Genomic DNA, 12,555 nt, shown 5'->3' on the forward strand with positions numbered 1-12,555 from the left:
ACTGGGATACCTCCACAGAAGGCTAAAATATACAGTAAGTGAAAACTGATGCATATTCTGTAGTTAAACCGCAGAGGGTCTGGTTCAAAGCTGTTGAAGTTGATGGAAAGATGCCCATTGATTAACTTTGGATCAGGTCCACATGAGTGCTGAGTTAAGTCTTCATTGGCTTTCTGTGGAGCTGATTGCTTTTAGAAAAGGTGCAAATTAGAACAGCTAAGGCAATTCCATCTTTTAAAAATATTCGTTCTGAGAAAGGCTAAAGAGACTAAGCCTCTTCCTGTTGAAAGAGAGCAGATTGCAAGGTAGCCTAATATATAAGCATTCAGAATTATGAAAGGATTTGATAAAATGGAAGAAGATAAATGATTCACAACAAAAAGGTTAGAAAACTGAGGGACTCCATTGCAAGTGTAAGTGTATGGCGTTTATTGAGGCAGAACAGTTTTACTCAGTGAATAGAAAATATGGAATAAATTTCCAAGTGAGACCATCAAATCAAACAATTTAAATGAGTTTGAGAGAGCTATACATTTTAATGAAGAAGGAAGGACACAGCGAGAAAACAATAGCATGAGGCCGAGACAGCTTTAAACATGGCTAGATTCTTGAGCCAAGCGATCTTTTCCTGTCCAGCAATTCTGCTTTTGTCAGTTGTTAGTTGTCAGTTTGAACTTTCATCTAAAAATATAAATTAACCTACTGAGGGTACGTCTACACTGCATGATTATTTCGAATTAGCTTAAACCGATATTACAAAACAGATCTAATAAAATCGGTTTAGCGCGTCCACAGTGGGATCCCGAAATCGATTGTTTGCGTCCATGGTCCAAAGCTACCATCGATTTCAGGAGCGGTGCACTGTGGGTAGCTGTTCCTCAGCTATCCCATAGTTCCCACTTCCGTGTTGAGAGCACAGTGCCTGATGGGGCAGAAAACACTGCCCCGGGTGGTGCTGGGTACAGCCTCACCCCTCCCTTTGTGAAGGCAGCAGACAACCCTTTGGCGCCTTTTTCGCGGAGTGCATTGAGCAAACGCCATAGCACAGCAATCTTTCCCTTTTTTTTTTCACGTGGTGGTGGGGGGAAATAAACTGAGGAGCTGTTCCCTGAACCACGCCAGACACTGTGTTTGAACCTACAGACATTGGGAGCTCAGCCAAGAATGCAAATAATTTTCAGAGACTGCTGTGGACTGTGGGATAGCTGGAGTCCTCAGTACCCCCTCCCTCCCTTCATGAGCGTCCATTTGAGTCTCTGGCTTCCCGTTACGCTTGTCACGCAGCGCTGTGTATCCTGGAGTTTTTTATTCAAACGCTTTGGCATTTCGTGTTCTGTAACGGAGCTGGATACAACAGATTTGTCTCCCCATACAGCGATCAGACCTAGTATCTCCCGTACGGTCTATGCTGGAGCTCTTTTTCGATTTCAGACTGCATCGCCAGCCGTGCTGATCAGAGCTCCACGCTGGGCAAGCAGGAAATGTAATTCAAAAGTTCGCGGGGCTTTTCCTGTTTACCTGCCCGCTGCATCCGAGTTCAGATTGCTGTCCAGAGCGGTCAGTGCTGCACTCTGGGATGCCGCCCGGAGGCCAATAACGTCGATTTCCGTCCACATGAACCCTAATCCGAGTTATCACTATCGAATTTAGCGCTACTCCTCTCGTTTGGGAGGAGTTCCGAAATCGATTTAAGGAGCCGTTTAACTCGATATTAATGACGACGTCGTGTGAACGGATACAGCGTTAAATCGGTATATCGGCCATTAAACCGATTTAAAGTCGCAGTGTAGACCTGGCCTGAGACTGCAACAGTCATTTCAGCTGGTATGTGGGTTATGCTTATAGATTTCTTTAGTTCATCCATCCATGTACTCTCAGTATTTTAGGGACGATTTCTGTAACTAAGTGATAAACAGAAAGGTGGTTGTGTTCAGCTGCATCTCCTGGGATTTCATTCATGCTGCCAGAGAGCTATTCAGGACAGCTCCCAAAGCCTACCAAACATATAACATTCTCTAAAGAAAATATTGTTGATACTTTTGTGTGTGGTCAAGCATCCTTCACTCCTGGTGAAATGAGGAAAAGACATTTTAAAAAACAGCTAGAGCACACCAGTCACTCCAGCAAAAGCCTTTACATCTGTGCTTCACATTCCTTCAGGGGCCCGGTGGGTAGAAACTTTGTTCAGTTACATATTTGTTACAAATAGGAGGCACTGTTGTTATCATTTGGCCATCTCCTAACCTGTTTGTCAGCTTCTGACCTCACAGTTTTCACAGCTATGGCATTAGAGTTTGTTGTCACAGAACAGATTGTGATTTCTAAGTTCAGGGGTTCTCAAACTGGGGGTCGGGACCTTCAGGGAGTCGTGAGGTTATTACATGGGGGGGGGGTGAGCTGTCAGCCTCCACCCCAAACCCTGCTTTGCCTCCAGCATTTATAATGGTGTTAAATATATAAAAAAGTGTTTTTAATGTATAAGGGGGAGTTGCACTCAGAGGCTTGCTGTGTGAAAGGGATCACCAGTGCAAAAGTCTGAGAACTCCGGTCGTAGTCGGTTTCTTTCCAAGTCTGCAATTGTCAGATGTGGCTGGGACATGGATTCACATCACTGCAGTGAAGGGTTCCCACTCTGCTGCTAGCCATCCTTTAGAGGGGCAGGTAGCACACCATAAGGCTGATGGCTCAACACTCACTGGTGTAAGAAGGAAGAGAGGAAAAGAAGAGATCAGGTCACTGATCAAAGGTAATGTTGGAGAGGATCCATTACCTGGGCTATGGGATGGATAAAGGACCAACATCAGCCCAGGTCCACTGAGCATATGTAGACCTGGCCGATTCTTCTAGGACTGGTCTGCTTTCAGGTGGACTTAGAATTCACATGTAACACACTTGAATTACATATAGTGATTTTCGCCTTCTAGCTGTTTATAAATATTTAGGGGTCAATTCTACTCTTCTTGGGCATCGGGGGGTTGTCTTACATGAGTCAGGCAAACAGTATGTGAAACAGGCTAATTCCCTCAATACCCCTGTGAGGTAGGAACTTACTGCTATTCCCATTTCGTGCAGAGAAGCAGAGTCAGAGAATGTGCTCAGGTCCACAAACAGAATCTGGCAGAGCCAGATTAGAAGGACTCAGGTGTTCTTGGTTTGGGATCTGAACCTGCACTATTGAATTCAATGGAAATTTTGCCGTTGAATTCAATAGGCATAGATCAACCCTCTAGCTCACAGATCCCGAGTCCATTTGTGTCTCATTGGCTTTTCCATGGGACATAAGTGTCCTCTGAAGAGAACCTGTATACATATAATAATGTGTTTCAGACATACGGAGCTGTTTTATAATGGTACAGGCATGTTTTCCCATATGTTCATAGGCTCAAGCTTCAGCAGAATGCCTGCTGGAGAACCACTTCAGAGCTGACTTTTATCCCAGATTAAATATCCATTCATCCAGACCTATAGGTGAAATATGCAATCCGTGCATAGCTACATTTCCTTCATTCTTTTTTCTGTTTTTAAATCTGCTACTGACAACAATCTCTTACAAGGGAACAAAACATCCATCTAACTATTATTTACATGTTTCTTATTTCAAATTCTTTGAATTGAAAGGAAAAAATATATAGTGGAAGGAAAATTATTACTTTCCAGTTGACTTTGAAATGAGGAAAACAGAAGCAGAAGATTAGTGTGAGCTGATCCGTTTAGTAGAAAAGGGCTTAGTAGCAATAGACGTTACCGCCCACTCCTCTACACAGGATTGATGTGCTTTGGGAGAATCTTGCTCCCAGTTTGTTGACTATTTGCTTCTTTTAACTACATTTTCAATCTCAATGTGTAAGGACTGTCATCTGTTTTGTTCTCTCTCTTTCAGCCTCTCCAGCTAGACTGTGACATCTGTGCCATTGTTTCGAACTCGGGTCAGATGGCTGGTCAGAAAGTGGGAACTGAAATTGACCAGTCCTCCTGTATATGGAGAATGAACAATGCTCCTACCAAGGGTTATGAGGTGGATGTTGGGAAGAAGACGACCATACGAGTGGTCTCACACACCAGTGTCCCCCTATTGCTTAAGAATCCCGAGTACTTTTTCAAGGAAACCAATAGCACAATATATGTCATCTGGGGGCCTTTTCGAAACATGAGGAAAGATGGCAATGGCATTGTGTACAACATGCTGAAGAAAGCTGTTGACAGCTACGCCGATGCCAAAATCTATGTTACAACAGAAAAGCGCATGAATTACTGTGATGGGGTATTTAAGGAGGAGACCGGAAAAGATCGGTAAGTCCTGCCTGTGAAAAATTACTCTGATGTTGATGACAAAAGATAGGCAAGAAAAGGCCATCTTGCATGCCAGCTATTCAATGAGCCCCCAGATATGTTTTTAATGGATTCTTATATGTTTTTGACTGTTACGAGCGCTTGATGAGGCAGCAGACAGGCCCCATTTATCCCACCTACGCTACCTTCTGTTCTTTCAATTTTTGTTGGCCTGGATCCCAAAAAATATTGGATGCCTTCCTAAAGCCTTTTCAGAGCTGTGTGTTGTTTTCAGCTCAATTTAATATTGATTAAATTGATATGTTATTCAAAGAGGGGAGGCCTACACAGCATCATTCCTATACGTACAACCTCAAGACAAAGGGGGGAAGAGGTCTTAAATTTACCTCTCTGGTCAAGATACCCTGTAGCTTTACCTCAAATCCAAATAATTCTGTTTCAGTTAAAATAGATGATCAGGCATATCACTAAATGGCTAGTGTTTCTAGTAAAATTATACCAAAGTGATATACCCCTGGCTTGTGGAGAACCAGGTGTGTGGTTATGCTGCTCCAAGAGGGTGCTATATGCATGATGGAAGGTCAGTGTATTCCTCCTGTACAGTACAGAGTAAGCTCTCAGAGGCCATCTGTACAGCAGCATGTGGGGCTGAAGCTAGAGAGGGCTGAGGTAAGATTGGGGCTGGAGGATCTATCCCCATCCCATCCGTGGAAGAGTGTGCTGGGAGAAAGGCTTCTTTATTCCTTCACCCTGCACTCTCCCCCACCCCCCAACCACACACACACATTAGCAATCAAATGACATCCCTGTGTCATCACAACAATTGTTTCCTGTTATTACTTTTCCAAGTAAAACTATTAAATGTATCATTAGCTTCATTTAATGTGATTTGCCTGGGGGAACACAAGGAAAGCAAGCATCATGTCACCAGCTGGGACTCCTTGTACCCCAAGACAACACTCCACAAACCACTGGTGGTCTGTGGCCCGCATTTGGGAACTACCGACATGCATCATCAGTTAAATCCTCAATACATGTGTTATTGTGCTGCTTCATTCAGGGGTCTGGGTATGATAATGAAGTCTGCTTGGGATCTATCCTACTTATTGAAGCAGCGAAGAGCAACAGAGCTCCCTGGATGAGAAAAAATGGCTTCATGTATCATGCCAAACTATTATGATGTTGATACAGACTCTTTCCGGTACCTCAGCCAAATATTCCTTCAGTTCCTAGGAGAAACATCAGTGCTTGCTTCCGACATTAGTTTGAACTGTGCTCTGTTTTTACCGTGTTCCAAACAAGAAAATTGGAGGGAAACCAAGTTCTGCTCAACTTCAAAAATATACAGTGAGTTGTAACTGGATTTATTTTGGGTTTAATCCTAAAATACTGCCATTATGTATGGTGTACATTCCCAGTGCATAGTAAGATTACAGCAGAGTTCTAGTTCATCAAGCTTTTAATGAGCTTTCTGTTTCTACATGTTGACGTAAAGTCTCTTTAGGAAATTAATGGGAGTTTAAATATTCTCATCATAATGGTGCTCATATTCTATTTTCAGAGCTATGAAAAATAGCAAACAGGCCTATGTATTTCCACCTATGGGCAAATAGACTCTGCTCCTGCAGCACAGAAGTCAATGGAGCTTTGCCATTGATTTCAATAGGCATGGGATCAAGCCCATAATTTGTCTGTTTACAATTCAGTCATTATTGGTCAATGGAAGAAACAGGGCCAGACGCCATTATGGATTAATAGGAAACAACCTCCCTAATTTCAAAATGAAGTGATTTTTGTTCTACAGGGGGAGCATAATATCTTCGTAAGACAGGCTTCCTGGATCTGAGGATTGGTCTTGACACACACTATTGTGAATTGGGGCAGAGGCTTGGTCATTCAGTGTGACGTGAGAGCTCATTCACTTTGAATAACTGTTGTGCATAAATAATATACATTGGCAGACATTCACAGTTTCACATTAATGCATTTTAGTGGCACTGCCCTCTGTAGTGCTGTAAATCCAACAGTTTCTCTCAATACTTTACTGCACTTTCCTATATGATGTACATAGAGTCAGATGAAAGGAGAATTTGGAGCACATTTGAAGAAATGCCAACTAATAACTAAATTTTATATCGTTATATTTATTTGAATCCAGGTGGGTAGTTATAAAAGCACTTATAACTTTCCCTGTACTTTAGAAATGTAAGGGGGAACCTTATAAACTTCACTTAATTGGTAATAATAGAGAAAATTGTAGTCTCCATTAAAGCAACAGAGCCAATTCTGGTCTGATAAAGTGCACTGGGCAGCTTTAAATAGGTTTTAATTAGCTGCCACCAAAGCTGCACCACCCTCAGGGATGGGTACAATTAATGAAAACTAGCAGCAATAGATCAATGTTACCAGATGTTATTGCCCTAGGTGAAGGTGATGAGGAGGAAGGGTGTGTCTTTTAAGGATCATTTAGAAAACAGTCTGCATTAAAAGTCACTTTCAGAAAGCAATAATATAATGAATCCTGAGTTTGCTAATATCACCTAACCCAGTCTAATGTGAACTCCATTTCTATCTATACTGCAAACAGCTCAGATTAACAATTTAGTGTGGTGCATATTGTATAGTGCCTTCAGCAAGAAGGGTTCTGCAATCTGTTACTGGGGCCAGCAATGCTGCTATAGTGTTCCCATTCAATTATACATAAAGCCATGGGACCATCAAATGGAGCTGCTGCACAATCAATGATGCACACCAGTGGTGATATTGGTTACTACTGGTATGAATTTTTTTAAAAGAGAAACCTAAAGTAAGCACAGCTTAACCTGGTGGTTTTATTCATGGCTTATACATGTAACAGCATAGAAAGCTCTATGATCTCAGATAGAAAATGCATTCCAGTGGCCTGAAATTTCATTAAAAGACACAAAATTAGAAGACTCTAAAACCTGGCCGGTTTTGTGTATGATTGACTTCCCATACATACCATCTGAACTCTCTATTAGACTCATACCCAAACAATTCAGTTCAATGACGCTTTATTAGCATGCTTAGCTATGAAAGTGTCCCTAAAAAAGATTCAGTGGTCCATGTTTTCAACCAGGGAGTACAAATAAAACAACTCCCACCCCCCAAAAAACACCCATCTGTTCCTTAGTTTGAAAGGTGGTTTTTTGTTTGCTTGGTTGGTTGGGGTTTTTTTTTTGGTTGGTTTTTTTTTAATATCTTGGACAACTCCTAAAGCAACTAAATGGCTTTTGTGCTTCACTTCCAGAAGTCCTCAGCCTCCTCTGTGTTTGTGCCAGATGGTGCTGCATATTAGGCTGTTTTATCATTTGAGGCAGAGAGATGGATCATTCTGCTCACTTACTTCTGAGTCAAGATTCAGAATTTGGGTGGGGTGTTCAACCTGCTATTTTGTACAGTTACTCGTTAATTATTTATTACCTTGGCAATATATGAGCTGTTTATTATAATGCTGTCATTTAGCTCTCACAAATGATATGCATTTACTGTTCAGATTAGGGTGACCAGATGAAGATGTGAAATATCGGGACATAGGGGGAGGAAGGGCGGTTGCCGGCAGGGGAAAAAAAAAAAAGCCGCAGGAGCATAGGAAAAATTGGTGGGGGCTGAGCACCCACTGGCAGCTCCCCACCACATGAGCTCACCTCTGCCTCCCCTGAGCGGGCTGCTGTGTCCCCCCTCTCTCCCAACACTTGCGCCGCCATACAGCTGAATCACGCAAGCCTGGGAGGGAGGAGGGAGGAGGAGGGAATGCAGCATGCTTGGGGAAGAGGCGGGCCAGGGTGGGGATTTGGGGAGGGATCTAATGGGCCCGGGGCTGAGTTGGGGGCACGAGCCCCTTCCGCCTGTGCGTCAGAGTACAAAATATTGGGACAATTCGTGTCATTGGTCGGGACATGGGACAAACAAGTAAATATTGGGACAGTCCCAATAAAATCAGGACGTCTGGTCACCCTAGTTCAGATTGACACTGTTAGATAACTGCAGTCATCACAGCTCACCTCAACTAATATGTGGTTCTCCCTGTGTCTGATTAATCTATACAAAGCCTTAGACTAGTGAGGATATCACTGTAATTAAGCAATAAAAGTACATCATGTTGCTGCGACTTATATTGTTTACTTCATATGACAGTCTCACCAAAGTAATTAAGCTAGTAGAGGGCAAATAGTGCTTTAAACAATTTCCGTGGGTGTTGGCTTGAATCAAATACTGAATTGCTTGGAGCATGTTTGTGCCCCTTTTATACAGTAACTCTTCACTTAAAGTCGTCCTGGTTAACGTTGTTTCGTTAGATCAATTAGAGGACGTGCTCGTTTAAAGTTGTGCAATGCTTCCTTATAACATTGTTTGGCAGCTGCCTGCTTTGCCCCCTGCTTGCAGGAAGAGCAGCCCATTACAGCTAGCTGGTGGGGGCTTGGAACTAGGCTTGGAACCGGCAGCGCCTCTATCAGCTCCCTGCTCCCCTAAGTTCTCTGTGCGGCAGCTGCCCAGTAGGCTATCAAATTGCCAGCAGATCAGCTGTCCCTCCCCCTACTGCCATGTGCTGCTCCTGCCCTCTGCCTTGGAACTGCTTCCGGGATCCTCCTACTTGTTGTGTGGGGTGGGGGCGGGGGAGGAGAGGGAGGCTAATGTCAGAGTGTCCCCCTCCCCTGTGCTCCTGCACCTCACTTACCCCATCTCCATGGGGGGTGGGATGACACGACAGTGCTCAGGACTGAGGGAACTTCCTGGGAGCAGCTGCTGTCTCAACTTGCTGATTAATTAACAAGGCAGTGTACTTAGAGTGGGGTCAGCCTACTTAAAAGGGGCTCTCTCTCACACACAGGGTGTGTGTCTCTGTCTGCCATGCTGTCTCCCCTCCCTCCATTTGTGCTGCCTTGTAGAGTGTGCGGCTACGTTAACAACAAGTTAACCCTTGAGGGCTCAGCCAAAAGCTAGTTCATCATTTAGCAATAAGACATTCCCTTGGAAATATCCCACCCTCTTCCACCCTCTGACTTCACCACCTCAAGCAAGCTCCACAATCATCATCACTGTGTGCAGTATTAAATGGTTTGTTTAAAACTTTGTGTGTGTATATATATATAAGACTATATATATATAGTCTTTTGTCTGGTGAAAAGAATTTCTCTGGAACCTAACCCCACCTATTTATGTTAATTCTTATGGGGAAATAGGATTTGCTTAACATCGTTTCGCTTAAAGTCATATTTTTCAGGAACATAACTACAACATTAAGTGAGGAGTTACTGTATTTGCTTTCCACAGATATACTAATTTACTGGCAGGAATACTTGTGGAAATAACAAATGTTAGGCCAGAGTTACAGAATATTCAGAAAGCCATTCTTCTGTGTGAAGTTGTGAATATTGGTACTGGAAGCCTGGTTCTAAGAGCTGGAATCTGCGACTCAGGGAGTACAAACAATAACTCGTGACCTATGTGTATGAAGCAATATTCTAGATGGATTAAAAAAGTTATTTTTGTGTTCTGTTTGCATCTCTTCATAACGAAAACTGTAAGGAAGGTGAAAAACTATGCTACCTCCTTCTTCTGTTTTGAATATAAGGGGATTGTTTTAAGAGAGTGTTATTTTTTTACGGAACCTGGTAGACATATTATTAGATAATGGAAGATGCCTACAGTTCATAGCTAAATAGAAAATATATAAATGTTTGAGTAAACATTTTTTTGGGGGGTGAGAGGGAGTTTTTGTGGCTTCTGTTCAAGTATATTCATATCCTCCAGACCTAGGCCCTGAGCCTGTATCATTATAGCCAATGGGAACTTTGCCATTGACTTCAGTGAACATAGAATCAAGCCTCTAACCATGTACCTTACTACAGTGCCAGTGTTCCAGGTACATGTCTCTGGGCCTGTCCTGAATCACTCATTGGCACCTCCATCCTTTTGTTTTATAAAGGAATTTCTTCAAAAAAAGATTAATGTCTTTGTCCATCTTAAGTCATACAGTGACTAACAGCTTCATTGTCAGTTAAGACTCATTTATTACCTGAAAAAAGCAAGATTATAAAGCATGAAAGCTTAATGAAATGGATTGTTTATTCTAAAACACTTAAATCTCAACCCTTATCACTGGTTGAGGTCAATCACGGGCCTGGTAACAACTGTTTAGGAGTTTTATGCTCTCTGTATTTACTCCACCATGAACTGATAAGGCGACATTTGTTTCTGAATATGCTAGATTTATTTTCTGTAGCCCATTAATAGCTGCATTTATGTTTCTTTATGAAGATTTTCCTAATTAAGATGAACATTTTTCTCTATTAGGCAAATGGAACTCAATTGAAGGAGCTCATTTTTTCTTAACATGCCAGTAAATACTACATAAAGCAACAGCAATTGCATTAAGAAGCGCAGCAATCACTGCATATACCAATTATGTAGTAAAGCAAAATTTTGTAACAAAAACTTGATCTATTTTAGCTAATATTTTTGTGATAAAACTGTGGTAGGAAATGGATTTGTGTGTGTGTGTGAGGGAACTTACTGATTTTGTTATTATTGTTGACTCTAGCCAAAAATTATTTGTTATTACCTGATGATGTAAGCCAAGTATTATATCATAAGTGGATACTTGATCTTCCTCTGTGCATTTTCCCCTTTCCTTTGAATTTATCTGTTGATTTCTGAAGAACAAAATACCACTTAATCTACTTTTCTGGTTGGTGTCTTGGTTTTGGCAAGCCAAGTGTTAAATCCTTATTGCAGTATGGTCCATTCTCTTATCTACATGTGCCTTCCTCCCACAGCACCTAAATTTTCTATCACTGATACCATAAATTCAGCTCTGCTGGGTATAGCAACACTGGGAGTCCTAGCATGGAGAAGGTGCTACCTGCAGTTTTGCCTACCCTGAGAAAGATTAGACAACATAGTGGTAAATATGCCAGCAGGCTAGTAGCTGTGTATGTACTCTAGCTCTCCCACCATCGCTACTACTGGTGGAGCTACCTGATAGTAGTAATGTAGGAAATTTGGGAGGAAAAAGATTAGTATAGGCACAGCTTATATGGAATTTTTGATATAATTTGTTGAAACTTTGCTGGACCGACTCCCATAATACAGTATTTCATGACTTTGCAGCTCACCACGGCTAAAATGATTGTCCTTTTTAAGGTGCCTAAATGAGAGCCATAAGAGTTGGGGTTTTTTTTAAAAAAAAAAAAGGAGAAATTCGGATCTTTCTGAAGAACATAACTTTGTTGCTGGGCGAAATGCAAGTGTCCTAAAACCGCAGTCATTGGTGAAAGTCTTCGCTTATCAGCAACTGTCCCACCATAATGCAATAGCTGAGATACACTACTTAGACTAGAAGTTAAATGCAGTATCACAAGTGATAACTGTTGGTTATTGTGGGCTTCTTAATGGCAGTCATCTCAAGTGCACTGAGTCATATGTAGCATTTATGCTTCTATAGCAACCACTTCATTCATCTACAGAGAAAAGAAAACTCACTGCAGTCAAACAAACTGCTGAGACTCACATAGGGAATTTTTGTTACAGAAATGCCATTCTGGCCTTGTAGGCGGCCCATCCTGGGAGCAGGATAAAGCTGACAGAAAAGTGTAGCTCTAGATGGAAAAGATTGTGTGCACATCTGACCACTCAATCAATCAGGCTCATTCCCCCCAACAACCAGTCAGGCTTGTGTGCACAGAAAACTCTCCAGATTGCTATAGGAAATGTACTTCCTCCTGGCAAAGAAACATCAAGCCCCTCTCTGGAAGCACCATCTCCGCAGCTCCCATTGGCCACAGCTCCCCATTCATGACCAATGGGAGCTGCGGGAGCGGTGCTTGCAGAGAGGGGCAGTGCGCGGAGCCACATGGCACCCGAGGTCATGCTGGCCACTTCTGGGATCAGAATGGGGGCAGGGCAGGCAAGGACCCTGTCTTAGCAGCAGCTCTACTGTGCAGCCAGAGATCACGATCAACTGGGAGATCCTCCAGGATTGACTATTCAATTGCGATTGACCATTGGTGACCACTGCTGTAGATGGTGGAAAGTAACTTTCAAGGATATACGACTACACTTTTCCCCTTGATATTCTTTTGGGATATAATACAACTTGAAGTGAGACAAATTTAACTGAATTACAGTATTATTTCTTCTGGTTAGATAATCAAATTACACTGCTCTACAGTCAAAATGCTTCTGAAATAAATATAGTCAAACTTTACTAATTCTGGGTCACTGAGAATGAAAATGATGCTT

The 12,555-nt window shown here is 42.2% G+C and overlaps 1 protein-coding gene across 2 annotated transcripts in view; it reads left to right on the forward strand.

Annotated features, from left to right (window-relative positions):
* The window catches only part of ST6GALNAC3 (ST6 N-acetylgalactosaminide alpha-2,6-sialyltransferase 3), a 324,436-nt gene that overhangs the window by 186,985 nt on the left and 124,896 nt on the right, over positions 1-12,555 (forward strand). For both annotated transcript variants that reach the window (XM_032782167.2, XM_032782165.2), the window contains exon 3: positions 3,881-4,290. In XM_032782167.2, the coding sequence (XP_032638058.1) occupies positions 3,881-4,290 (410 nt within the window). The remainder of the gene's footprint in view (positions 1-3,880; positions 4,291-12,555) is intronic.

The sequence above is a fragment of the Chelonoidis abingdonii genome, chromosome 7 (assembly GCF_003597395.2).
Source record: "Chelonoidis abingdonii isolate Lonesome George chromosome 7, CheloAbing_2.0, whole genome shotgun sequence".
NCBI classification, from domain to species: Eukaryota; Metazoa; Chordata; order Testudines; family Testudinidae; genus Chelonoidis; species Chelonoidis abingdonii.